The 26084-nt window shown below is 40.8% G+C and overlaps 1 protein-coding gene across 1 annotated transcript in view; it reads right to left on the reverse strand.

The window, feature by feature from the left end:
* The window catches only part of piezo1 (piezo-type mechanosensitive ion channel component 1), a 127613-nt gene that overhangs the window by 50152 nt on the left and 51377 nt on the right, over window positions 1-26084 (reverse strand). Inside the window, exons 18-26 of the mRNA XM_054796223.1 lie at window positions 23188-23354; window positions 21005-21181; window positions 19597-19722; window positions 16254-16454; window positions 11908-12112; window positions 10575-10679; window positions 9513-9669; window positions 4705-4948; window positions 1106-1202 (exon numbers count right to left, since the gene is read on the reverse strand). Coding sequence (XP_054652198.1) covers window positions 1106-1202; window positions 4705-4948; window positions 9513-9669; window positions 10575-10679; window positions 11908-12112; window positions 16254-16454; window positions 19597-19722; window positions 21005-21181; window positions 23188-23354 — 1479 coding nt within the window. The remainder of the gene's footprint in view (window positions 1-1105; window positions 1203-4704; window positions 4949-9512; window positions 9670-10574; window positions 10680-11907; window positions 12113-16253; window positions 16455-19596; window positions 19723-21004; window positions 21182-23187; window positions 23355-26084) is intronic.

The following is a 26084-nucleotide window of genomic DNA, read 5'->3' on the forward strand; positions in this document are numbered from 1 at the left end:
ATAATAGGAGTGTAAAAATGACTATAGGGGTGTTATTTCATGACTACAGAGCTCTAATAATGTTAAAAAGCATATTTAGAAAGTCATGAACAGGCTAACTATGGAAATATTCTGTTTATTAATATTGAATCCCACTTTGCGGAAATTCACTTATTGCAGTTGGGTCTGGAAGCAATTAACCACCATAAACGAAGGACGACTGTACTGCTTATTATTATTTTGTGTTCAACTTGAATTGTGCTTTGTGGATTCTATCCTGCCCTTCATTTTTTAATTGCTCCATCCTCTTTTTTTTTCCCCCATCACCCCCCTCGTAAACCAAACAATACTTGTATTTTTTGTGCCTTTTTTCTGTTATTGCTGTTTGTTCTCCACTATCTGTGTATCCCTTTGGCCTCTTCAATCAGGCCAAAGCAAGCACTAGCAGGAAATGTTGTTGCTGACCCTGTTCATTCCTTTTTGTTGTTGGTTTTTCTTCCCTCTAACTATCCACAGGTTGCCCAAAAAGTATTGTTGTCATGTTTATGCTTGTGTTTCCTCCGTCATCCCCAAAGGTGGTCCTCCCACGTTCCAGTGAATAATGCTGATCTGTTGTCTAACCCTGTCATTGTTTTATTTCGCTCTCATTTCCCCCTTCTTTCCCCTCTCAAACCGTGTACTCCAGTGACAACAGATGTGTAACAGGATGAGTATTCCAGACTAATATGTTGTACAGTACTGTACTGGTTTAATAGGGAATACAAGTCACTCATACTGCATGACTACACTGCCTAACAGATAAGGTTACATTTGAACCTTTTTTATTTTGTATGCATTGGACCACTACACTATCGTCTAAAATAGGGTCTCATGGAACACATAAGGAAAGGGGAGGGCTTTAACCACTTGCCAGATCATGAGCATATCCCTTATGCGATAAGTTTTGTTATAGCATACTTTAGTCTTTTAAATCTGGCAACACTGATACTGTTTTATCTGTAATGTGTACCACTTTGCCACAATGCATTTCCAGGTCAATAGTGCCGAATATATTTCTCCTTTGTCGGTGTCAGTGATCGATCACAATGCATTCATGCTTTAGTTTCGCAATAACAATGGCACTTACGATCATAGTATCCTTTGACTGTGCAAACTAAACTGAAGAGCTGGATCATCCAACAAAAGCCCTTCTGCATCTCCAAAACAAACACACATGCCAGAATCTGAAACATACAAAGAGACACAAGTCATTAACATTAGGTTTAAAGGGTCCCTGACAAGATACATATACTTTGCTTAAATAGGTGATATATTTTTTATAATAATGTTCTACATTGTTCGATTTGTTGAAAGCAAATGGTAAATTTGCTAGCTAGCTCTCGCTCGCTCAGCCTCATTTCCAGAAGTGACCTCATCAGTGTAATATCACTCAGCTCCACAAACATAGCGGTGTACGAGACAGGATGTTTACAGTGATTATAGCCAAGATTTGAGCCATTTGTCGATAGTTTGAGGAGGAAGAACATGGACTTAAGCCATAAGACATGGAGATGAAGATTGGTCACCTTCAAAACACAGAATGGTAAGCTTAACCTTCAATTATTGTTTAAATCGGCTTCTTAATGAGCGTAAAGGGCTTTTTATAGCTGTACTGTACTGTATATGTGGATAAATGTTTGTTGCCATCGCCCCTCTCCCCAGAGTAAACATACGGCTGTGAAAAGATGTTTATGTAACATGTATGACACTTTACAGCCTTGTCGCTATCGTGGAATAGTTAGAAGACATTACTGTATATAAACAAGATAGGATTTACTCTCTTGCGCCAACTTTGACGTAATGGTTGTTCTTTGTTTTTGCACTTTCAAGCCAAATGCTTCTTGTAAAGGTGTTCCTTCGAAGCCGTCGTCAGTGAAATGATCACTGCAAAGAACATAACTCCAGGTGGGCGTCCATCTCTCTCTCGTTCTCTGCACCTGCTTCATCCATTGTTGTCTTTAACCTTCCTCTTTTGGAAAAGAAAACAAACTTACAGTATCACTTGGATACTGTGAACATCCAGCAGCATACTGACCCAAATCTATGTCTACCTCCAAGAAGCGTTTGCTTACTGTTCTTTAGCTGAATGGTATCACCCTGATTACCTCACATCAGGAAGTGAGGCTGAGCTGCAAGAACTAGTTCATCATGGCTGGTGCCATGAAGTATAAATGTCATTTTTGCAAATTTACCATTTGCTTTCAAGAAATCTAACAATAATTGCAAACAATACACAACATATTTAAGGAAAGTTGATGAATCGTGTCAGGGACCCTTTAACATTTAAATACAATGGTTATGAAATCAAGAATTGGCTGCCAGAACATTTGAGCAAAAATAATAATTTGAGGAACTAAAATCAGAACAGTTCATTTAGTAGGGGTGTCACGAGACACTCGGTTCACGAAACGGGACAATGCACGAGATTTGGCCCAAGAGAACAAGAGACACGATTTTAACATTGGTTTTAAGAAAAGTACAATGAAAAAATATGAATTGACAAACCAACTTTATTTAGCTGCGTCACAATGCAGGTTTTGAAATGTTTATTGTCCCACAAATTGGCACTAAACAATATTATTAACATTTTGTGAGACCAAGTACAGTAGTACCTCGCGTAACGTAAACCTTTTATGTAAATTCCACTGAACATAAAGAATTTATGTAAAGTATTTGCATCGTATTACGTAAGAAATTCCACATAACGTAAAGCGGCAAGTCGGTGCAAGATTTTTTTTTTCAATCAACTTTATTAACAGACTAACGCCTTCTGACGCTTCACACTCTAATTGGCTGATTTTCGGGGCACCGCCTCATCTCATTGGCTGATTATCGGTGCACCACCTACGCTCTCATCTCATTGGCTGACTTATCCAGGCCGTCCGTGTGTTTGTGTGATAGACAAGCTGCTCCCTTCAAGCTCCTTCCTCTTCGTAGTCACCCTTAAACTATCCATCCATGCATTTTCTATACCGCTTCTTCCTCATTAGGGTCGCGGGGGCATGCTGGAGCCTATCCCAACTGACTTCGGGCGACAGGCGGGGTACACCCTGGACTGGTCGCCAGCCAATCGCAGGGCACATATAGACAAACAACCATTCTCACTCACATTCATACCTATGGACAATTTAGAGTCGCCAATTAACCTCACCTGCATCTTTTTTGGAATGTGGGAGGAAGCCGGAGTACCTGGAGAAAACCCACACGCACACGGGGAGAACATGCAAACTCCACACAGAAATGGGGAGAATCGAACCCAGGTCTTCCCGATCTCCAAGCTGTTACTGTGTTGGCCAACGTGCTAACCACTAGACCACCGTGCGGCCGCCCTAAACTAACCTAAACAATTAAGTTACAAATTAAAATTTTGCACACAGCATTATCGTGTAGTGCGTGTGCGTTTGTTTGTGAGACCAGCTGACTCTTAGACTCTTTGAGTCGCATTTCGACTCCAGCGAGTCCTCCTCCTTCCTGCCTCCACTTGTGCTCCTGATCAAGACATCTCGTGAACAGTAGGATTGTTTCTGTTTTTCAGTTTTATTCATTTACAGTAATCTTATTTATTACCTTATTTTATATTGGAATGTTACTCTACTATGTTTATGCTAACGTTTTCTTATATTTTCCCACCATATTTGGTGGACCAAAGGGGTGAGTTTGGGAAGATCTTGGAACCGATTAGGCTATTTACATGTATTTTACGCTTCATATAACATAAAAACCCTATAACATAAAGGTTCTCGGAACGGAATATTTACGTTGTAGGGGCGTCTACTGTAAAACCAAGTAAAACACTTATGATAATATATAATAAATATAATAATGCAATATTTCATTTAATATGTCATCGTTCACTCTGTAACGTTGTGGCATTGCCATTTGTGACATTGATTTCCTCACAGGCAATACATACTGTCTGTCAGACGTTTGCAGCATTTCTTGAATTTCAACTGTCTCAAAGAGCAGCATTTCTTTTGCGCTGACTTTATGTGAATGCACACTATTTTGCGCTGTTGCGTTTGTATTTGCTTTGCTGACCAAACGTCTCACTGAGTGTTGACTGGGATGAAGGCTCTGCATCTCCATGTGCAGGTTGTTTTTTCCCCAGATGGGAAAACTTGGGTCAAGTGGATATTTTTGAAGTGGGCAAGTTTGTTGCGCTGCTTTTTATGTTGCTCCCACTTTCAAACAAATTGGGCATCCTGGCATGTTGCTGTTGATGGGCTCACCTTGCTTATTAATATTCCCACACGGGGGCTGTGACATTTGGCTTTGCAAGCATCGTTTTTCCTCCTAACTTCTACTATGTTACGTTGCATTGCTCCTCATGAGGCTTCGTGCTTTTACTGTGTTTTTACCACCTCCACCACACATAGTGACTGTATGACAGACAGGAGGTCTCACTCTGTATGCAGTTGTTCTATGAAGCATGTAGGTGCTCAACAAATGCACAGAGTGAAATTTATTCCTGCCTGTTTAGAGGCAAAAGACAAGGAAAACAGACACGCATGCACATGGCATTATATGGAGGCTGGCAAAAGTATTAAGTTAATTTTCATTTGTGAAAAAAATATTGTGTGATTAAATTATTTATTATCGCAAGACAGTTTTTTTCTGAACAAGAAATCTCTTCGTGTTTTAATTTCACAAGATCTCGTGACACCCCTATTCATTGACTTTACTTACTGATAGAATATTTTTTGATATGATGACTGCCACATTATAGATGATGAGACAATCCCACATGGCAAGGCGTGTCGTGGATGGTTTCACAAATAACTGGGTACCAAAAAGCAAAAAAAAGAAACAGGAGAGAAGGTATCCCAGTCCAAATACAGAGACACGCATAGCCCCGGTGATGAAGACCACTGAGAGGACAAACCAGAATAGGTGGCGAAACACGAAAACTTTAGCCATGTCCAGGTAACTCCTGAAAGATAAGAGGGACACAAACAGCTCATGTACAAATGTCTTTGAGAAGTATAGCGGCATGTAACAAAACATGACATCTAGATCTTTTCATTTCTGAAACCTCCATGTGTGAAGATGCCCCGTGATGATGCAAAATACATGTGTCTTCTTCGGAAGCGGTGAAGTCATATCCTGCGTAAAGCAAATCAAAAAACTAAGAAGAAACTTCTGAGGTTTGCTTAAAGGAAAAGTGCACTTTTTATGGAATTTTGCCCATCAGCCACAATCCTTATGTCAAACTTCTTTCTCTTTTGTGTGTTCTTTAGATAAAAAACATCAAAAAAGAGGCAGCTAAGAATGCACATAAAGGGACTGCCTATAAGGCCTTCTGAAAAAAAAAATCCAAAAAGCGCCAACAAGGCGGCATTTACATATTGTGACCTGCATATTAACCAAGCTACAGCGACATTGGGCCTCATTCACAAACATCTTCTTAAAAGTCTTCTTAAGAAGTGTACTTAAGAAGGGACGGGTTGGAAACTGCGCCGCATTCACGACACGTTCTTAAGTAGGGATAATCGTTCTCACCGGTGTTCTTAGGTTGATGAATGCCAACTGCGATGCCCGTGCATGTGAGCCCTAATTTGCATAGGTCACCGCCTATTATTTCCTATATAAAGTCAAAAATGTGCCGTGCGCAACGGGCAGCTGGAGGCGGAGATGGCAACGCGCAAGGACAAGACTGAGGAGCAGCTGGACAACAAACGAAAGAAAAACTTCAATTCTACTGAAATAGAGGTGCTTTTACAAGGAGTGAGCGAACACAAGACCACCTTATTTTCACGTGTATCCACCGGTCATCAGGCCATCCAAAAAGAGTCGGCATGGAGCACCATTGAAGGAAACGTAAATGCCGTTTCCACGGAGAAACGTACCACCGCAGAGGTTGAAAAGAAGTGTTTTGACTATTAGACGCTGCCTAATTAATACAGCAGCCCCGTGCTCTGGCTCAAGACGTGCCTGGGGGCGCATGTCGTTATCTGGGGGTGCTACGTGCGCAACAGGCACACCACGTTTCATTGCGATGTTATTCTGATGATCCTGCACACCTGCAAGAACAGAGAGGGAAGCCCGAAGCCTGAAGCGGGACATCAAATATTGGTGGCTTTCAGCAAATAAATCTAATGGTCCCTTTACATTCTCTCTCTGTGCAGCGCACGTCCAGCCAGCCTTTTTTTTTATTTGAATATATATTTATCCATAGAGTATATTTGAGTTGTTTTGATGATAAATCATTGTTGGGATATTTTATTTACGCTACATTTTTTGGGATCAGGTTGCAAAATCCATCATGAGGGCGATTGCGCATTGAAAGTGCAAGCTTTGCTTGTGTGTAAGAGTCCTCCTGAGCGTTCGTACAATTTGTTCTTAGATCTAAGAACTGTGAGTTGAGAACACGTTTCATGAATGCCAAAAATCTTCGTAAGAAGGCTTTAAGAACACATTTGTGCGTAAGAACGTTTCGTGAATGAGGCCCATTGTTGTTATTATTGTTATTAACATTGTTCCTCCCAAGAACTACGTTGCTGGCGTAGTGACACCTCGCCACACAACACCGGCTAGCTACTAGCCGGCTAGCGACTAGCTTCACCACACTGTAGCGAAAGGTAACGCTACATATTGGCGCTGCCCCCACTGCTGCTGTGTTTTTGTGTTTGTAAAAGTTAACGCTAGGTGTTCCTTTCTATGTTGCTATGTGAAATCAATGCAACCAGGAAGGAAGTTCCCAAAATACTGTAAGTATTGCATGTTATCATGACTGTACCTGTTAGTACATGCTCACAGCACGGATAGAAAACCATAATACCTTGTTGGAGCTTTTTGGAGGTGTTTAAATAGTGCCCTTTCTAGGCAGAATAGGTGTGTCCCGTTACATGCATTAATTACCTCCCTCTTTTTACCTGTTTTTAGATCTTTAGAATGCACCAAAAAAAAAGACGTGTTCATGTCTCAAATAAGGATTGTGGATAATGGGCAAAAGAAAAAAAAAAGTGCACCTTTCCTTTAAGCGTCATAAGCTTCTTGTTGGACAGCGACAATGGCATCCACTAGAGGAGGGCGGGGGGCCGTGTGTCTCTGTTGTTTTGCCTCTGACACTACCTTCAAAGCCGGCAAATTTGGGGATTCACCCCCCACTCCCATGTCAGTGCTTTTCCTGCTGAGCTGTTACACAGCAAAAAAGAACAACATTCAAGGCTTACATCAACAGTGTGAAATGGGCTACTGGGCTCAGGAAAAGGAGACGGGACAAGTTCTTGGCCAATCATGACAGATACAATTGAATAAAACTTGCATGCAAGGAGATGAATGCAACGTGAACTGATGGCTTCTAGAGAAATGTCTGACTATTCACGCCAAAATGTTAGTTAATAAAGAACATATGCGAGGGGAGGGGTGATCTCCTCCTCCTGCGAGGGACAGACGCAGTGAAGGCTAGACTCACATGCCGAGACACGTACTGTATCAGGTGCAAAGATGTATTCTACGTAAATCAGAGCTCGTTGACATAGAAACACCGTTGGAGAGACTTGTCTCCAGTCGCCAGCAGATAATCATAGCAAGTCAGTGTGACGTTGTGTACTAATATTGGTCAAATCTAATGGACTAAAGGACACAGGACATTTTATAGGTGCGATAACAATGCATACTTTCCTAACAGTTATCACCCGAGTGGATTGTATACAGTACTTTGTATGTCTATAGTGTCCTTAGGGGCCACTGGGACAAAAACAATGACCCTGGACTTTTTGACACAGAATAAGCCTCCACCATCGGCTTCTTAAGCTCCCTCAATGTATTAGACTTCATGCGTAAGCAGCGTTGACACTTGCACGCATTTTGCCTCTGCATTGTCCCGCAATTTGCCGTGGCAATACATGTCATTTATTCATTTATTTACGAGACTATTTTGTGCACTGTTTGCGTTACGTTTACACATAAATTACGCACTTGGCAGGCAATTCGTGACCGGCATTGGCGCTTATTGGCAGGAAATGCTACGCTCCCGCACAACTTATTTACACCTTGTCAAGTACTGTTTACGTGTAGTGCACAACGCGCATGGCTCCCGAATGGGTGTGCATTGTCACCACTACTTCCCGCATCTGTGAAGCAGTCCGGTCATTATTTGGTGCCGCTGTGTCCCGCGTGACGCCACACAACAGCAGACATTACCCCTACAGCTTCATTAATTTCTCCATTTGCAAGGCACCTGCAAGATATTGAACTCCAGAGAAGAAGCTCATGCAGTAAAGATAGGTAAGTCTATTATTTTCTCGCAGCTGCAGGTCGAGAATGCGGAAAGAGCAGGAAGGAGGCAATAAACCAGGAAAAAAAAGATACAGTGTGGGAATTGCTGACTAGAAGACATCGCTTTGGGCATTATGATGAGTTACGAACAGAAAATCACAAGGGACATTACTTGAGAATTTCCACTCAAATTGCTCCAAGAGGTGGTGGAAAAGTTTAACCCATTCATGTGAATAAGACACACTGTGGTATGCGGACCTCCCGCCTACATACGGTAGGTCACAGCGCATTCACGCTGCATTCACAACTAGTTCACAGAAATGATGTGTGCCACACATTTTGAACATTTCAAAATTGTCTTTGTGCACCGCTACTCAGCCCCCCAGAGTTTACACATACATGACACCTGTTAACCACCAATCACAGTAATCCCTCGCCACTTCGCGCTTCACGTTTTGCGGCTTCGCGGGTTTTTCCAAAATATTCATAAAAAAAATTAAAAAAAGAAAAAAGAAAAAAATACAGCCATATCGGCAGCCATATTGTGGAACAAAGAGATGAGTTGACTCAGAGGCTTTGTGCATGCCTGTACTGTACTGTACTGTACTGTACTGCACATGCCACACGTGATTGGTTTCCGGCGTGACATCCACCAATGAGAGCACAAGTGGATTTATCCCGTGAGCTGATTGGCTGCGCGTCATCGCAGCATCACCTAGCATCTTCCCTTGTTGTGTCTCGCCTGTCTCACCACACTGTATCTTGGTGGTGTGTTCGCAATAACTTTTTTTGTTTAAGCGATAACTTTTTTGGATTAGTTAAGCCCTTACAATGCCGCCTAAGCGCTGTGCCCCTGCAAAAGCTTCCTGCGGGCAGCCCAAGAGGAAGAAGATGATGACCGTCAGGGAAAGAGGAAGCAAACATCCGCAAAACTGCTTCAATAACCTTCAATACGGAAGCGAAGCGTGTGGTAACTCTGCGTAATAAGAGAACTGTGAAAATGGAAGCTGCATTGGCATTGTGGATTCTTTCTTTCCTTTGGGTCCACCTGGCTCAAATACACCAAATATACTAGTAGCGGGGTCTCCTTCTGCACACTCAGCTGTAAAATATGTCTCACAATCTAAGCTTATTACTAACTGTACTTTCTTTAAAGAAGTACTTTGTAATGCTATACATTACCGTATACACTACAGAATAGTGTATACGGTATAATATCAATCTTCAGAATACAAAATAAAGAAATGCATGCAAAAAGAGAATACAGAATGTACCTGCAGTTGATGAAGTTGGATGCAGGGTTAAACAGTCGTCCTTCCATTGGATCAGGGCTGTCTGTATTGTCTCCTGCCAGAACCATCCACTCCTCCATGTGCTCACACTCAAACACTTTCCACTGCTGGGATGCGCATATCAGCAGCACGAAGTCCACTATGGAAGTGGTATTAGCATATGTTACATGTTAAAAAAAGGCAACACAGAAATACTCTTTTGTGATTGGTGATTGGTCCCATTAAAAGGGACTGATTGCAATATAAAACCACCCCCGCGGGCTAGCGTATGCTAGCAATATTGGTTTAAAAGATCAAATTGCACAAAAAATGATATTTTTCAAAATTACGAATTAAAGTCCATCAAACTGTCGTACATTTTTGTTTGCTGCCGTCTTACGTCTATCCACGTAAGAATATGTAGCGTAGACACACACACAAAAGCAAAGACAAGTAGATACGACAAAAACAGTGAGCTGTATTATTATTATGATTATTATATTATTAATATTACTATACTATTATTATTATTATTATATATTAACATGTTTGTGGTTTATTTGGTGTCAAAAAATGGTGACAATAATATCCTTGAGCGTCAATTTGTAGGACAATAAAAACATCTCAAAATGCACCTGCATTGTTTTGTGACTCGGTTAAATAAAAAAGTGTGTTTGTTCAGTCAGACTGGTAAAATACTTTTCTTAAAATGAATGTTAAAATCTCCTTTCGCTCTCGTGCACCCAATCTCGCGTATCGTCTCGTCTCGTGAGTCGGGTGTCTCGTGACATCCCAAACAACTGACACTTAAAATGACAACCAAGGCTTAAGAGTATCATCCTTATTGGTTTAATCCTCAGTCAATTTCAACATTAGAAATTGTTGAATCATTTGGAGGTGACGGAAGGAAGATTATGTAAACTGACAGATGGATGACTATAGAAGCATGGTCCAGGACCTATTTGTATCTATAGTGCTCTTTGATACTGTTTATTCTGTCCTTATGTTCTGTCCTGTAAACAAATCTGATACATGGACACAAAAAGAAATGAAAGTCAAACCCACCTATCAGGTTTTTGGAGTTAGGGACTGTGTAGAAGTCTGGCAGATAAAGCCATTTAATGAGCGCAGAGTTCATTAAAACTGGGGTGTTCCACCGCCATGGGTAATCTACAGCAAAGACAGGGAAAATACAGCATTTAAAAGGTAAACAAAGGCATATTACAAACATATTGATGGAGTGACATCATACAAGGAAAAATGTTTAAGGCAATGTAAGGATGGAACAAACACATGCACACTTGCACTTTGGCAGCGTAGCCAAGTCACTGAATGTTGCTCCTCACCAGTTATGACATCTGCCATTCAGCACGCATGTCAAATTTGTGGCTTTTTGGACAAAGTTGGGTGTTTTTTTCCTCCAAACATAGTGTGCCGAGATGCAAAAGCACCATAACACAACTGTAGGGGAGTCACTGCGCTTCGAAAATACATGCAAACAGATCTCAGCAAGGATTGCCCACACAAACTTGGCCACAATGAGCATCAGCAACATCATCTTGAGCTTTAAAGAATATGATTTGATTTCCAATGAGTTATTTATTCAACTTTTTTTTACCTTTTTTAGCAACATATTAGAATCCATTCCAAAAGGTCTGACTCAGACCACAACGGACTCTAACCAAAGCAAATTTTCCCATAGAATATAATGTACATCCAATGAATCCGTTCCAGAAACCCAAAAATGTTAAAACCAAACACATTTTATAGACAATTATAGTTTTACATGCACAAAATGATGAAAACATAATTACAAATGTCAAATGAATGGAAATCTGAACGACCATTTAACATCACTTTCACCTAGTTAATAGAAACCCACAAAACCAAACACAGAGTGTCACTCTCGATGTGCCGCCAGGTTGATGGACTGTTACGCGGGAACCGGAGTAGATGTGTATCGCTCTCTAGCACAGCAACTCTGATACAAACAAACACTGTTGCTCTAAAAAGGCGCCCGCGGCTCACAATGCACTGCGCGATCACGGTCTGTGGTGCGTGACCCAAGATGGTGGCGCAAACAAACTGGACGGTATTTTGGACGATAACGTCGACAACCAGGCAGACGCAAGCCAAGGCAAAATTTTAGCAAAAATTTGGGATGTTAACCAAAAAACACGCTAACCGAGGCGGACGTTAACCAAGGTACCACTGTTTTATATCATATTAGACACCACTTGCAGTACGAAGCAGTTCAGTTCTACACAACTGCTAACTCCATCTTGAACTCTAAATATTTGCAAGGCCCACTGTCTAAACAGGGGTCAAAAACATTTCATAAAATTGTGCTGGAGGGTTCTTTACATTGAACTTGTGTATAAATCACATAAAAGCTCACCTTTACAGAGAGCAGGTGGTATACCCACACACAGTAAATACTGATAGATCATGAAGATGGCCAGAAAGAGACAATATTTTGGCCATATCCTTGCAATTTTTGATCGACGTCGTCTCACTAAAATGGCGACCAACCAACAACCATGGAGGATGACCAGAAAGTTCATTCGTTGGCCAATCACATTCACAATCATCAGGAAGCAGATCTGAAAACAGAAAAAGGGATTTGAGGATGCTGGGGTATAAGAAAAATATTGCCTAATATTTGGTTTTGAAACACAGATTGTATACAGAAGTTTACGTACACTGATCAGTCTGCATGAATGTCATATTGATTTGGGCTTTTCCAAGGTGAATGGATTATACATACATCTTCATTTACTTTTAAAAACAACATTTTTTATAATTTTCTCTAATCCATACAGGCAAACTTCCCCCTTGGGTCCTCTACAATCATTTTAATCAAATAAAAACTACTTGTAGGACTATTATTATTTATTTTGGTGCATTTGACTCACATTCTTGGTGGTTTGCTCCTGCCCGAACTAATTTCTTTCATAGAAAAAAACCTGCTCTGACTACAGGGGGGCTAAAGCCACCCGTCCAAGTATCTAGTCAAAAACATATCCTAATTCTGTGGCAATCACACCCGTAGTAGTAGATAGACTTCACTGTAAACTCCAGCCAACAAATATGCTTTGCTTTGAAGATGGCCACAAGCAAACAAATATGCAGTGTTTAAATGAAAAGTGCAGTTTTTTTTAATTTTGCCCACCATCTACAATCCTTTTGTGAAGCATGAACACGTCTTTCTCATTTCTATGCACCTATTTCGACTATAAAGCCCTCTAAAAAAGCTCCAACAAGGTTTTATGGTTTAATATCCATGCTGTGACCATGCAGTAACATACATTCATGATAATATGTAATACTTACAGTATTTTGCTGTATTTTGATCATTTTAAAAATGACCAGACTTCTTTCCTGGGTGCATTGTTTTCACAGAGCCCATAGATAGGAAATAACACTACTTCCATCAACAATAGCAGCACAGAAAGCGCATGACTGTTTGCAACTACTAATCATGGCCGACTTTGTGAGAGACGCTGATGATGACTACTTTTGGACAAATGATGATCCAGAACCTTATCTTTTTGAGCCTGAATACACGGAGGATGAGCTACAGATTTCAGAAGCTGAGCGGGCAAGAAGAGAGAGTGAAACGTCAGAGCAGACGGGGGGGTGAGAGAGTCAGGACTGGCGTGACTCGGTGGTGTAAACGTGGAGCTTGCCAAGCCATGCCGAGTGTTTCTGCTGCACTGAGTGGCATACAGTCTTACCCTGGATGGGAAGGCTTGGTGTGTATGGCGAGGAGGACATTGCTCCAAGAGATAGACTTTTTTCCACCTACCCAAGACGCCCCAGGCCAGCTGGACCAGACGGACAACTGTCCATGGAGTAATGGGTGCCACACACGGGCGGCGACATTGCCTCTACTCTATTCATTTCCAATGGAACCTGTGCGATAAGGCGATTTTTGCGAGTCATCGTCCAGCCAAGCAACATGCGAAATTCATGCATGTGAAAGTTTGTGCTCATGCATGTCATCCTGCACATGCTGGCTTGTGACACGATCCCGCGAAGTTGAAAAAAATTAGGGAGACTCATACAATTCGCTCTTGATGTGAATGCATGGCTCAGCAGTGTAGCTGGTCACAGCCGCTTGTCACCTCCCGCGCGCAGGGTTTGCTACGTGTTGGCGATGAGTTTTGCCAATCGCAGTTGTTTGTCACCTCCCATGTGTGGCGCCCAAAAGTAACCACGATTTTGATCGTGATACATGGAGCACAGAGCACATGATATCATAACACAGTCCATCTAGACGTGTAGAAACAAAAAATGGAATGTGTGCTAATACTTTAGTCATCATTTGTTTGTCTATTCGTAGTTGTTCATATGCTTGTTTTTGTTTCCGAGTCAGCACAGATTGGTGTCCTAGTGCATTGTTTTGGAGTGGGCCTGTTATGTCTCGGTAGTGACGTGAAGGGCTGCGTCACTACACCGGAAAAATAGTTCTTCGTGTTAGCTGCTGCACTAAAAATGTCACTGAAGCTTGGTATATATACAGGTAACTAGTCAAAGTCCTGACCTGAATCCTATTGAGATGCTGTGGCATGACCTGAAAAATGTGGCTGAATGACAACAATTCTGCAAAGATGAGTGGGCCAAAATTCCTCCACAGCGCTGTAAGAGGCTCATTGCAAGTTATCACAAACATGTAATTGCAGTTGTTGCTGCAAATGGTGGACCAACCAGTTATTAGGTTTAGGGGGCAATCACACAGGGCCATGTAGGTTGGGATTTCTTTTTCCTCCCTTAATAATAAATAGTTTAATTAATAAAGAACTGCATTTTGTGTTCAGTTGTGCTGTCATTGACTAATATTTACATTTGTTTGATGATCTGAAACATTTAAATGTGACAAACATGCAAAAAAAAAAAGAAATCAGGAAGGGGGCATTTTTTCACACCACTGGAAATGAGGTATAAAGTGGATAAATGAACATTTAACATGACTATTACCTTTAACAAAGACAAGCAAACATGGAGATGAGTGGACTGAGAGGGGAGGGGACAGAAGAGCCACATGGACCCTGTTTCACTCTAGTCCTACAGCAGTGGTCCCCAACCCCTGGGCCGTGGGTCATTTGATACCGGGCCGCACAGAAAAAAAATAATTTCCATTTTCATTTTTTTTTTATGTTTTATTTTGAAAAGTGTCCGGATTCTCTCTGTTACATCCGCCTCACTTGATGCATGTCCATTGTGCGTGTGCTAATTATCTCATGCCGCACAGATAGACTACTACTGTATTTTTACCATTTTTCTTTCACCTCATATTTGGTCTGAAATGCTGATACTATGTGGGAATGCAGAAAGGTAAGTTTTGATGACTTATTGAGTGCTAATGTGCACATTTGTCTCAAGTTAATTCATGCTAGCGCACGGCCTTGTACTGCACACGTCAAACAGCAATGTAATCATCTCTCTGGAAAAACTTGGCTTGAACTTGAACTGGTGGATGGTGGGTCGCCATTTTAGGACAACAGCGTTTGTTTATATCAGAGTTCTTGAGAGATACACGACGTAACAAATACATGGACCACACAAAAGCGATGGACCGTACCGAGACAAGGGTGCAAGACCTCCCAAGTTTATGGCTTAAATAGAATCCATGCATACACATCTACTCCGGTTCCCACGCAACTGTCTACCAACCCAGCGGCGCATGGAGGGTGACACTCTACCCATCTCATTTTACATCCGTAACACTCATTTCTGCTTCCAACAAAAAAGTTACTGTAGCATGTGTAGCAGTCAAACATAGACGGCCATGTTTACTGGTTCTAGAAGGTTGATAATTAGTTAGGTATATTTTTTACATTTTTACAAATTGTGGTTGCTGTAGAATAATGTGTTTATTTTGTGTTATCTTGTTCATTGATGGTTTTGGGGGGTGGGGGTTGCCAACAAAACCAAGTTAAAGTGATGTTAAATGTTCAGTTGTCCATTCAGTTGTCATTTCTAATTATTTTTTGATCTTTTTCTGCATGTAAAACTATAATTATTGTCGATAAAATGTTTTTTGTTTTAACATTTTTCGGGTGTCTGGAACAGATTAAATGAATTCACATTATTTTTGATGGGAAAATTTGCTGTGCTTCGAGTCTGTTTTGGTTTGAGTTGGACCTTCTGGAATGGATGAATGATGTTAACCAAGGCGCCACTGTACACTGTAAACTTCAGCAGCAGCTACAATCATCATGACACACACTGGCCCGCCTCGCTATCTGTTATGTGTCTCCTTTAAGCCCTTCCCTCTGCAACCTGCGTTAGCTAGGAACCTTTACATTACAATCATACTGGTAGTGATGCTACCTTCCTACTGTGCTACCACTTCTTTCTTGAATTCAATCATGTGTATCACCTTCTTTATCAAAGTTCTGGTACTTGCAACTTTTTGCAGCCGTATTTAATAAAAAAAAAAAATCAGAAATACACAGTTCACCTGAACATTATTTTTCCACTGTGTGCATTAGCGACTAAAACAGTTTTGACACCCTTATTTTTTAAAACATTGCAGACATATATTTTACAAACATTTCATCATAAAAAATAATCGTTCAAAAAATGATCCAACTAAAATGAATATGGCATTCATGCACATGAGAGTATGTACTGTAAGGTTCTGACCACGCATGGAGCAGTGTAACATTGGACAACAGGTAAAGTTGCTGAAATCAACCAGCAAAAAAGCACTGTGAATAAGCAATATATCCCTGTTACCTCCAATCCAAACTTGTAGAAAGTGTAGTTGAGCAGGTACTTGAAGCACGGTATGAGGCCTTTGTCTAAAGTGTCCCTGGTGGCGTCTGTGAACAGGACAGGTATGTTCGGGGGAGATTGTTGGAGCTGACGATAGTGGTGAGCCTGATGACGATACACTGTGGCCTCAAACACCAACAATAGCAGCACGACTAAGTGGCTCTGCAACACAGGTCAGTAAGTCAATATTGTATGAAATTTCAAAAATGAGGAAACAACTCAGGCCTTTAGGCATGACATGTACCTGTAGCTTACATTTTAATTCATATTTATATCTTTTTATAATCACGAACGCCAGATCCCACCTCGTTATTTATACGTCTTTTACATTTTGTTTTGCGCATGAGGCAAAAAGATGATGATGATGAGGTGATGATGCAACTCTGCACTAAATCATTAACATTTCAGAGCACTTTTAAGCCATAAAAGCAGCTACAATGTGGCAGAAGTGCATTTGATAAGAGCTCGGCAGGGCCATTCAACGGAAGAATCGCACATGACAGGAAAGAGGATGTGAGATAGGCTGGAGTCCAGCGTGCAGGAGGATACGCGTGGTCAAGAAATTTGAAGAGATGCACACACACACACACATAGTCCAGTTCCAAATATAAAAACTGTAAATAGTTCATGACATTATATTTGTAAATAAATTGTTATTTTGATGTAAAACAACCCCTTTTCTTTTGTTTATTATGTTGGTATAGTTGTTTAGATATTTGAGTTGTCACAAAAGAAAAAAATATTTGTGTCAAAGTGAAAGTTGTGCTTGAAATGCATCTTTTCACAAAAAGCTGCTTTTTCGGGAACTGAGAGTTTCCTGAAACTTACCTCCTGTATGTTCTACTGCTGATTACTAAAGAACGGAAAAAGGTAGAAACAAACTTTTTTTCTCGTGAAAGACGGGAGTCTAATCTTTCCTTTGGTAGGTTTCATGTTCATATAGCCATAGAACACAATATTCTGTGTGCCTTGAAAGATCAGTCAAAATCGTCTAAAATGGCCGGTACTGATGTGCTGGCCTTTAGAAAAATGGCTGGGATTGAATGAGTTAAGAATAAGTTTCAAGTGTGGAACAGGCATGTGGTATTAAAGTGCTCATGATACCAAAATTCAGTTTGAAAAAAAACAATAAGAAAATGAAAGTAGTCACTTCATAAAACATTTTTGTCATACTGCTTTCATAGATAAATAACTGTGAAATAGGAGTGAAATGAAGTGGTGATTTTGATACGCCTTCCCCAGAGAAAACCGTCTGGACCTGACGCCATCTTGGCTGCGACGTCACGACCGGAACACATTCCAGGAACCAGATTCAAACGCTTGCTGCCATGAACTCACAGCAAAGCCAAGAAACTCTGGAGTAGAAGCGCTGCTCGGGGTAGAAGCCAAGTGAGGTGGCTCAGGCATCTGGTCAGGATGACCTCCCGGACGCCTCCCTGGAGAGGTGTACAGGGCACGTCCGACCGGTAGAAGGCCTCGGGGAAGACCCAGACACATTGGAGAAAATTTGTCTCCTAACTGGCCCGGGAACGCCTCGGGATCTGCCGCGAGGACCTGGACAAAGTGGCCGGGGAGAGGGAAGACTGGGCGACTCGACCTCGGATAAGCGGGAGAAGAAGGATGGATATTATGCCCAGTCAAGGCCAGTTGTTTTGATACTGTGCCTCAGATAAAGGAAAGATTGAAACCGAAGGTGTAAACGGAGGGTGCTTCTACCATCATCTGTCCCGACTATCTTTCCTCGACCCAGACCAGGGAAAACACAAGCACTGACAAAGATGGAAATAGCCAAGTGGACAAGACAAAACCAGTGTGCTGAGAGTGCAGAACAGCTGTCCAGTGTGCACTCTGAAACTCTTCTAACAAGCTAACTTTTCGAAAGCGACACCACCCAAATTGGTACGTTATCAGCATGACTAGAAACTCTCTGGTGACACAAGACGTGACCTTATATAGGGTAGCAGACTAGGGCTAAACGACTTATTGTTTTCAAATCAAAATCACAATTTCAGACAACTCAATTTAGGAAGCACTGTTGTGTCTAACACTGCAAGACTTCAACATAAATGTTTCCGATGTCCACAATGTTTGAGTTTAGATGTGCTTGGAACATGAAGTAGTGTACAATTGAGATGTTCTAGTCATAAATAAAAGACAAATAGTAATAGTGATGAAATAGTGAAACCTCTGCAACCCGGACACTCTACTGATTCTCTTTTAACTTAGGCACCACACATTTCTGTTCCGTAAACATATTTATTACTTTTATTTTATTATCTTTATTGTGTTGTCTTGAACTAAAAATAAATGATTGAACAATTTATTTCCCAAGTATTCATATTACAAAAAGCATACATTCAATTTAATTCATTGTTCAATTCAATTTTGTGTCAAGTTCTACTAAAATCCTTTCACAAAAATAAAAGGCAAAAAAGGAATCTGCCAGGGGCCCTTGGAATCGTCAGACGGCGGACAATACCACTCATCATAAATACATTGAAAAAAGATACAGTTAATCCGTGTGATCGGTATCAGTCTCGGCTGCTCTCACTCATGGATGATGGGTATCGGAATCGGCAGCATAAAATCCTAATCGGAGCATTCCTACTTTTTACCCTTACAGATGGAAGAATTTAATGGAGATCAGATGCTCTTTAATTCATTCAATCCCAGCTTTTATCCAAAAGACAAGCCCATCAGCACTGCCCATTTTAGACGATTTTGACTGATCTTTCAGGCACATATTGTGTTCTGTGGCTATATCAACATAGAACCTACCCAAAGAAAGATTAGACTCCCGTTCTGCAGTAATCGACATAGGCAAGTTTCAGGAAAGTAACAGTTCCTGACTAGAAAAATGAGAAAAACAGCTTTTTGTGAAGACAAATTTCAAGCATAATTTTCACTTTGACACAAATATTTTTTTGCTTTTGTGACAGCTCAATTATCTGTGCGCGTGCATGTGTTAAAACCTTCTGCACGCTACACTCCTCCAAGCTCTTTCACTTCCTCCTTCCAATCATGTGTGATTGTTCATTGTAATGATCCCTGCCTAGCTCTTATCAAAGGCACTTCTGCCACCTTGTGGCCGTTTTTATGGCTTAAAAGTTAATGCATGAGGGCAGTGTTGCATCATAACCTCTTTTTGCCTCTTGCGCAAAAAAACGTAAGACATAAATACGTTGTTGGGATCGGGAGCTCAGGTTTACAGATACGTCGTTGGTATTGAAAGAGTTAAAGGGGCTTGGCTCCCATTGGCTCTAACATAACACAAACCCAGACACACACTATGGATCCAGTATACCTTGCTGTAGTCCAGCACAGTAGCTTCCTTCCTGATGCCAAACCACCTGGCTGGATCCACTGGTTCCCTATACAGGGAAGAATTCCTTATTTCCCCTTGTGACAGGTTGGTTTCATTGTGTAGAGGCTATCAGGAAATGAGAAGGAAACTGTTAAGCAGGACAATCAGCAACTGTTAACGGAAGCTACCACACAAAACCTGAACTGAATAAACTGTATCCCTTTAACTGAAGAACCCGGGTACTCGTCAACCTAGACTCACGAGCCAACTCAGGCATGAGTGAATCGTGAACCTGACGTGGGCTCACAGGTTTAGTGACTCGGGTAGGTGGAGTTGTTGCGCATGTGCAAGTTTCTCGGGGGACGTAGACGCTGCATTGAGCCCATGGATAAATAAACTGAGGAAACAAGGGTGGTCAAATGATTTTTTCCATGACTGTAGTCCAAACAAGACCTTGTCCTCGTTGATTTACTACACTGCTGACGGGGATGTCATACAACTTCATGTAAAAAAAATCCGAACTATCCCTTTAAGGGCTGCTTTGAAGATTCAACTAAGATGCCATACCAATTTCTCCGGTTCCATGTCGACTACATTTAGTATTTCCACTCATCTCTTGACGCCGGAAGTTGTCACGCCAGCATTCGAGAGTGGCCAATAAAAAGGCTTGTGACATCGTTCTGACGAGGCCCCGCAAACAATAAATGCAAAATTAAGAAACGCAAACAAAACTTCCAGAAATGCAAACAAAATGTAGTTTCATGAGGCCACTTTTTTTTATTTGTAAACAAAAGCCGCATTTTTATAATTTTGGTAAAAATGATTTTGTTTGCAGATTTGTTTTTTTTTGCTGTCATATCCATTTGTGTTTTATTGACTAAAAAGACAGGAATGTATCTTTGTAATAAAGGTATTAACAACAGAGATCCCAAACGATGTGTTGAGAAGTTGTTTGCCAAGTGTGTTCAATAAAAGGTAAAAGTGATGTTAAGTTCATTTGTCATTTAGAATTATTTTGTATTCTTTTCTGCACATAAAGTAAATATTCTCCAATAAAATGTATTTTTTGTTAATATTTTGGTGCCTGGAAGGGATTAATAATTCCCATGAGGAAAAACTTGCTTCGGTTTTCATACATGAAGGTTTTCATTGGTCTATGTGGAACAAACTAATAACAAAACCCAAAGTGTCAATGTACACCTAACAGTTTGCTTATTCAGAAACACGACAACAAAATACACCCACAATGACAATATACAGAATACTGTCAAATGAACACCTATCATGATGTATCCTATATGATACAGGATCTGATGTATTGTGTAAGTGGTCAGTGTGTGTATCTGTAAATGGTGAGATTAAATCTGAAAATGAACATCTACAGGCGGCGAGTGCATGCATGTCTTACTAGGCTGCAGTTGCTGGAGTACTCGGGAGGGCTGACAACACTTAGCTGGTAGAGCATCTTACACATGATGATGACACACACCCACACTGTTGACAGACTGGAAGCCATTGGTCTGAAGCCACTGAAAGGCATTGCCAAAGACCACAGCACCACCAGGACCAGGTTGAGCACAGATGGCTGTAGTAAACACAGAACAAGTATTTCAGCTATAAAGCAGTTTATATAAAGATATGGGATGACTATGATTTGGGGGTTTTACAATAGTCTGTTACAAGCCTTTCTAAACAATGCTGCATCCGTGTCTTCAGTTTGCTCTGGAAGACGATAGAAGTGGATCTTTTCAACTACCGACGAACAACCCTAAGTTCGGAATTTGCACAAAATGTGGTCCAAAATATGATTAGGTACACATACAGCCACGCTAGCTGTTAGCATTGTTATCATTTCCGTTTTGTTGGGATACTGCCGTTGTAAAAATGGTTAGCCATTACCACTTCTCCCGATTTAGCACAATGCCATCCAGAAGTATTGGGACGGTGAGGTCAATTCCTTTATGTTTGCCGTAGACTGAAAACATTTGGGTTTAAGATCAAAAGATAAATACGAGAGCAGAGCACAATAGTTCAGCTTTTATTTCCAGGTATTTACATCTTGGTCGGACAACTTAGAAGATAGCACTTTTTTTTTGAACCCACCCATTTTTCATGTGAGCAAAGGAATTGGGACATGTGACTGACAGGTGTTGTCCAGGTGTGTCCTATTACTTTACTTATTCAGTCAATAAGTAGTACTGAATGTTTACGCTCAGTTTCAGATTGACAGACATGAAAACCAACGAGCTGACGTGGGGGGAAAATAAGCGTGGATCTGAGAGAAGACGGAAAATCAATTAAAAGCATTGCTCAAAACCACTACAACAACCACTTGGAATGCCCTGAAGAAGAAAGAAAGCACTCACACATTGTGAGAGCTGTAAAGAACGAGCCTAATACAACTGTTAGTGACATCAGCAACAACCTGCAGGGGGCAGGAGTGAAGGGATCGCTATCTACTCTTCAATGATACACTAGCAGATTCAAACCACTCATTTGCAAAAAAAAAGGTAGGAAGGCTGTAATTTGCCATAAAGTCCTGGGATGAGCCTAAACAAATTTGCCAGTCCATAATATTTTTGTCTCATATGAAAAATGGGTGGGTTCAAAGAAAAGGTGTTATCTTCTAAGATGTGTATCCAATCCTGGAAATAAAAGCTGAAATGTTGCTCTCTACTTTTAGTCATCTTTTGATGTTTAACCCAAATATTTTCAGTCCACAGCAAAAACACATAGATTGACTGCATAATCGCTGTTAGCATATTAGTATTGACAGTAACTATTCTCATGTCAAATCCATGTGCGTAAATGTTATGATGTAAAATGTCCCTACGGCTGCTTTCTCGCTTTCTGTACTTCAAAAATCTGTTAGCGTACAAACTGTTAGCATTCAGCTTCTCAGGGTGAAACGTCACCACTCCATTTTAAAGCAATGCATCCTCTCAGGTTGACATCATGCAAGCTATTAGCTTGCTACCGTGTATTAGCATTGCTATTGTACCCATTTCATAGGCATACTGTCCAAGTTGAAATTAAATGCTCAAAGAAAAATAACGGGAACACACAATCATCATAATGTAACACACTTTTGGTACACCGATGGTGAATCAATTTCACACGTGGAACAGACAACAGGAGGAAATGAGCAAAACAACTGCTATAAAGGAATGCTTGTGCAGGCAGTGTTCTAATGCCTTCACCACTAGAAGTAGCATGAGGTGGTCTCTGCAACCCAAAGAAATATCTCAGGTAGAGCAGCTCAGCCTGGAGAGCACATCATTGTGCAGCATGAGGGTATGTTGTGTCTCCCAGCACTGATTTTGTTCTCATTGCATCCCACTATGTCAGGAATAAAGATTTTCATTCATCAAGCTCTAGGATGTGTTTTTAAAGTGTTCCCTTTATTTTTTGAGCAGTTTAGCTTTAAACACAAAGCCCAAAAGCTCATCGGTCTCAAAAGCCAGGCTAGCGTTAGTAAAAGGCAGGCCCACTTCTTATACCATAACGGTGAGTTTTTTTTACTATGTTAAAAGCCTTTTTGATGCAAGTGTGTAGGGTGCATGCAATAAAACATCTCGTTTTTGTATTTACCTCTTCAAGCGCAACCCACACAGAGTAGAAGGCCACCATCTTAAGGATGTGAATCTCCAGAAGCCTCCAGAGAAAGACTTGACCTCTTGTGAGAATGTCTGAGAACTTTCTGAACAGGACCAGTAACCTGTCCATCACCAGGCCCCACTTGCTAGGCATCAGCTTCTCTAGGAAAACATAAACACAAGTCATGAATACAGTGGAAAAAGAAGATGAGGACAAAAATCAAATGGGGACAATATTAATATCTCATCGTAATACAATGCCAGTATTGATGGGCTTTCATAGAAGTACATTCTGTTTAGACACTGCATATTGTATTACACTCATCGTGGTTAATTGGTTCCAGACCCGACGGCAATAAGTGAATTTCCGTGAAGTAGGATTCCTGTTCTTGTTGTTCATTGTTTAGACTACATTGCGCTAATGCGCAAGCATTAGTGTGGGACATAAGAGACGGCCTCCACTAATAGCATATAGCAAGCTACCGAGCTAACTAGTTAGCTTCCAATTTATTTGTTCTAAAGTTAAGAAAGGGTTTGAAACGGGGTGGGGAAGAAAGTAAGAAGCCAAATATGTACCACTTCCACACAGAACGGGAGAAGATGCAATACAGTATAATCTAAGGCAGTGTTTTTCAACACTAGTGTGCCGTGAGGGATTGTCTGGTGTTCCGTGGGAAAGTATCCAATTTCACCTAATTATTATCCGCAAATAATGTGCTGTTGCTGAGTGTCTGTGCTGTTTGGCAGTGATCGGCAGAGTAGCCATGTAATACACTTCCATATCAGTAGGTGGCAGCAGGTAGCTAACTGCTTTGTACAGGCAAAAGAACCAATGCATGGATGTCAGATGGCGATGACAGTGGCTTTGTGGCGAGCCAAACAGTGATGGACAAGTTTTTGAAAAGGAAAGACGCTAACTTTGAACTGCACCCTGGAAAAAAAAAATCAGACCCAGATGAAGGCCCAAGTATGAGTGGAGGTCAAAAGAAAGCAAAGACGCATAGCTGAAGCAAAATCTCTTGCGCGAGGCAAAACTAGCTGTCTTTCATTTGGATTTACTTTCACTGAGGATGCAAGGAAACGTCTACGTTGTGCTTGATGTGTGGTGAAGATATCCAACAACTCTCTGGTCACAAGTAAGCTTAAACACCATCTCCAAAAGAGACAGAGTTGTTGAGGAAGAGCATCGTGTGTCTTTTTTAATTCCTGCCAGGATGTTAGCGCTGTGTTCATCCAAATAGTTAGAGTGAGTAGAAATGTGAATGGTTCTAAAATGCTTTTTCTTTATTTGATTCCTACACTGACACTGTGATGAGCACAACTTTATGTTGTCAATGCAGGCTACAGAGTTCATTTGTTAGCATTTTCGGCTGGTGGTGTGCCTTGTGGTTTTTTCATTTAAAAAAATGTGCCTTGGCACAAAAAGGTTGAAAAACACTGATCTAAGGTAATGTCTCATCAATGTAACATTACTGACGCCTAGCGACCAGAATGCTACATGTGACTTTCATTCATTTCTATGCTGCTTAATCCTCACTAGGGTCATGGGGGTATGCTGGAACCTATCCCAATCGCAAACAACCATTCACACTCACATTCATAACTATGGACAATTTAGAGTCGCCAATTAACCTAACATGGATGTTTTGGGAATGTGGGAGGAAGCCGGAAAACCCACACATGGGGAGAACATGCAAACTCCCCACAGAGATGTCCAACGAAGGTTCCAACCCAGATGTGTGGCCGACATGCTAACCACTGCCACCGTGCGTCAATACATATGACTTGTCTTTCAATGTTCTTGTACCTAAAAATAGGCTCGGGATTATAAAAACGTATAAATACGTCTTTGGTATTGAAAGAGTTCATGTGACTTCTCATCTTTCTTTCTTCGCCAAAAGGGTTTGCTCTGCAGAATTAGCTAGCTGACTATTTGATTCAATGAGGGAAATTTACTTCTTGACGTCTCAATGACTCGGGCAGGCTGCTACATTATCCAATAATCACATTTTGGTGTTAAATGAAAATATTGGAAGGACAGCTGGCATTGGTTCTGGCCACCCGCACTGCGGTACAAAAAGGATGGATGGATTAAAATGCATAAGAACGTTTTATAAGTTGAAAGTTATTTTCAACACAGTGTTTTTAATGCAATGTTCTACTTTAAAATGTTAGCAGAAAAAAATGAAAATTAATACATTTTATCACGTTAAGAAATGTCTGGGAAATGTCTGAGATGTCCCGAGCCATAGGTTCCCTTCCCTGATCAAAGGTCAGGCATCTTTTCATGTAGATTGACAAACTAGGTGTCCCGAAACAACATCTTGCTTAGGCTTAGGGCCCCCACAAGGGTAGAATATTCCACATACTGAAATGCTGTGGGTTTTCAGCGTTGTTCTGGCATATAAGTGTTTTAAGTTTCATTTTCCTCTAAGATCATATTTCTCCTCTCTTATAAAGAAATACTGTATGAGGTTTTTGGGTAACAAGTTATTAACCTGATGCATTATTGTAGCGGTTTGAAAGTGTACTAAATCTGTTAATTTGAATATCTGTGAGTTTAAGCTGATCCATGAACAGATGGAATGGGAGTGACGGTGTCAAAGTTATACAGACGTTTCACTTTTGCGGCTCATAGCAACTGTGGTGTGTTCAAGGACCGCCGAACAAAATCTCAACTCATGATGACAAACATTATCAGTCAAAAATGACGACATAAACATGTAAAAATGGTGGTCTTTTTAACAGCGGGACGTGCACACTGTAAGTCTTACCTGTATTATGATGTATTTATAAACTATTACCAGCTGGCAGTAAAAGGGATGTGTTTTCTGAAAAAAAAACCTGCCTATTTTCAGAGAGAAAATCAATTACAAGTATATGTTTTGAATC

Source organism: Dunckerocampus dactyliophorus, chromosome 13, assembly GCF_027744805.1.
Source record: "Dunckerocampus dactyliophorus isolate RoL2022-P2 chromosome 13, RoL_Ddac_1.1, whole genome shotgun sequence".
In the NCBI taxonomy this organism is placed as follows: Eukaryota; Metazoa; Chordata; class Actinopteri; order Syngnathiformes; family Syngnathidae; genus Dunckerocampus; species Dunckerocampus dactyliophorus.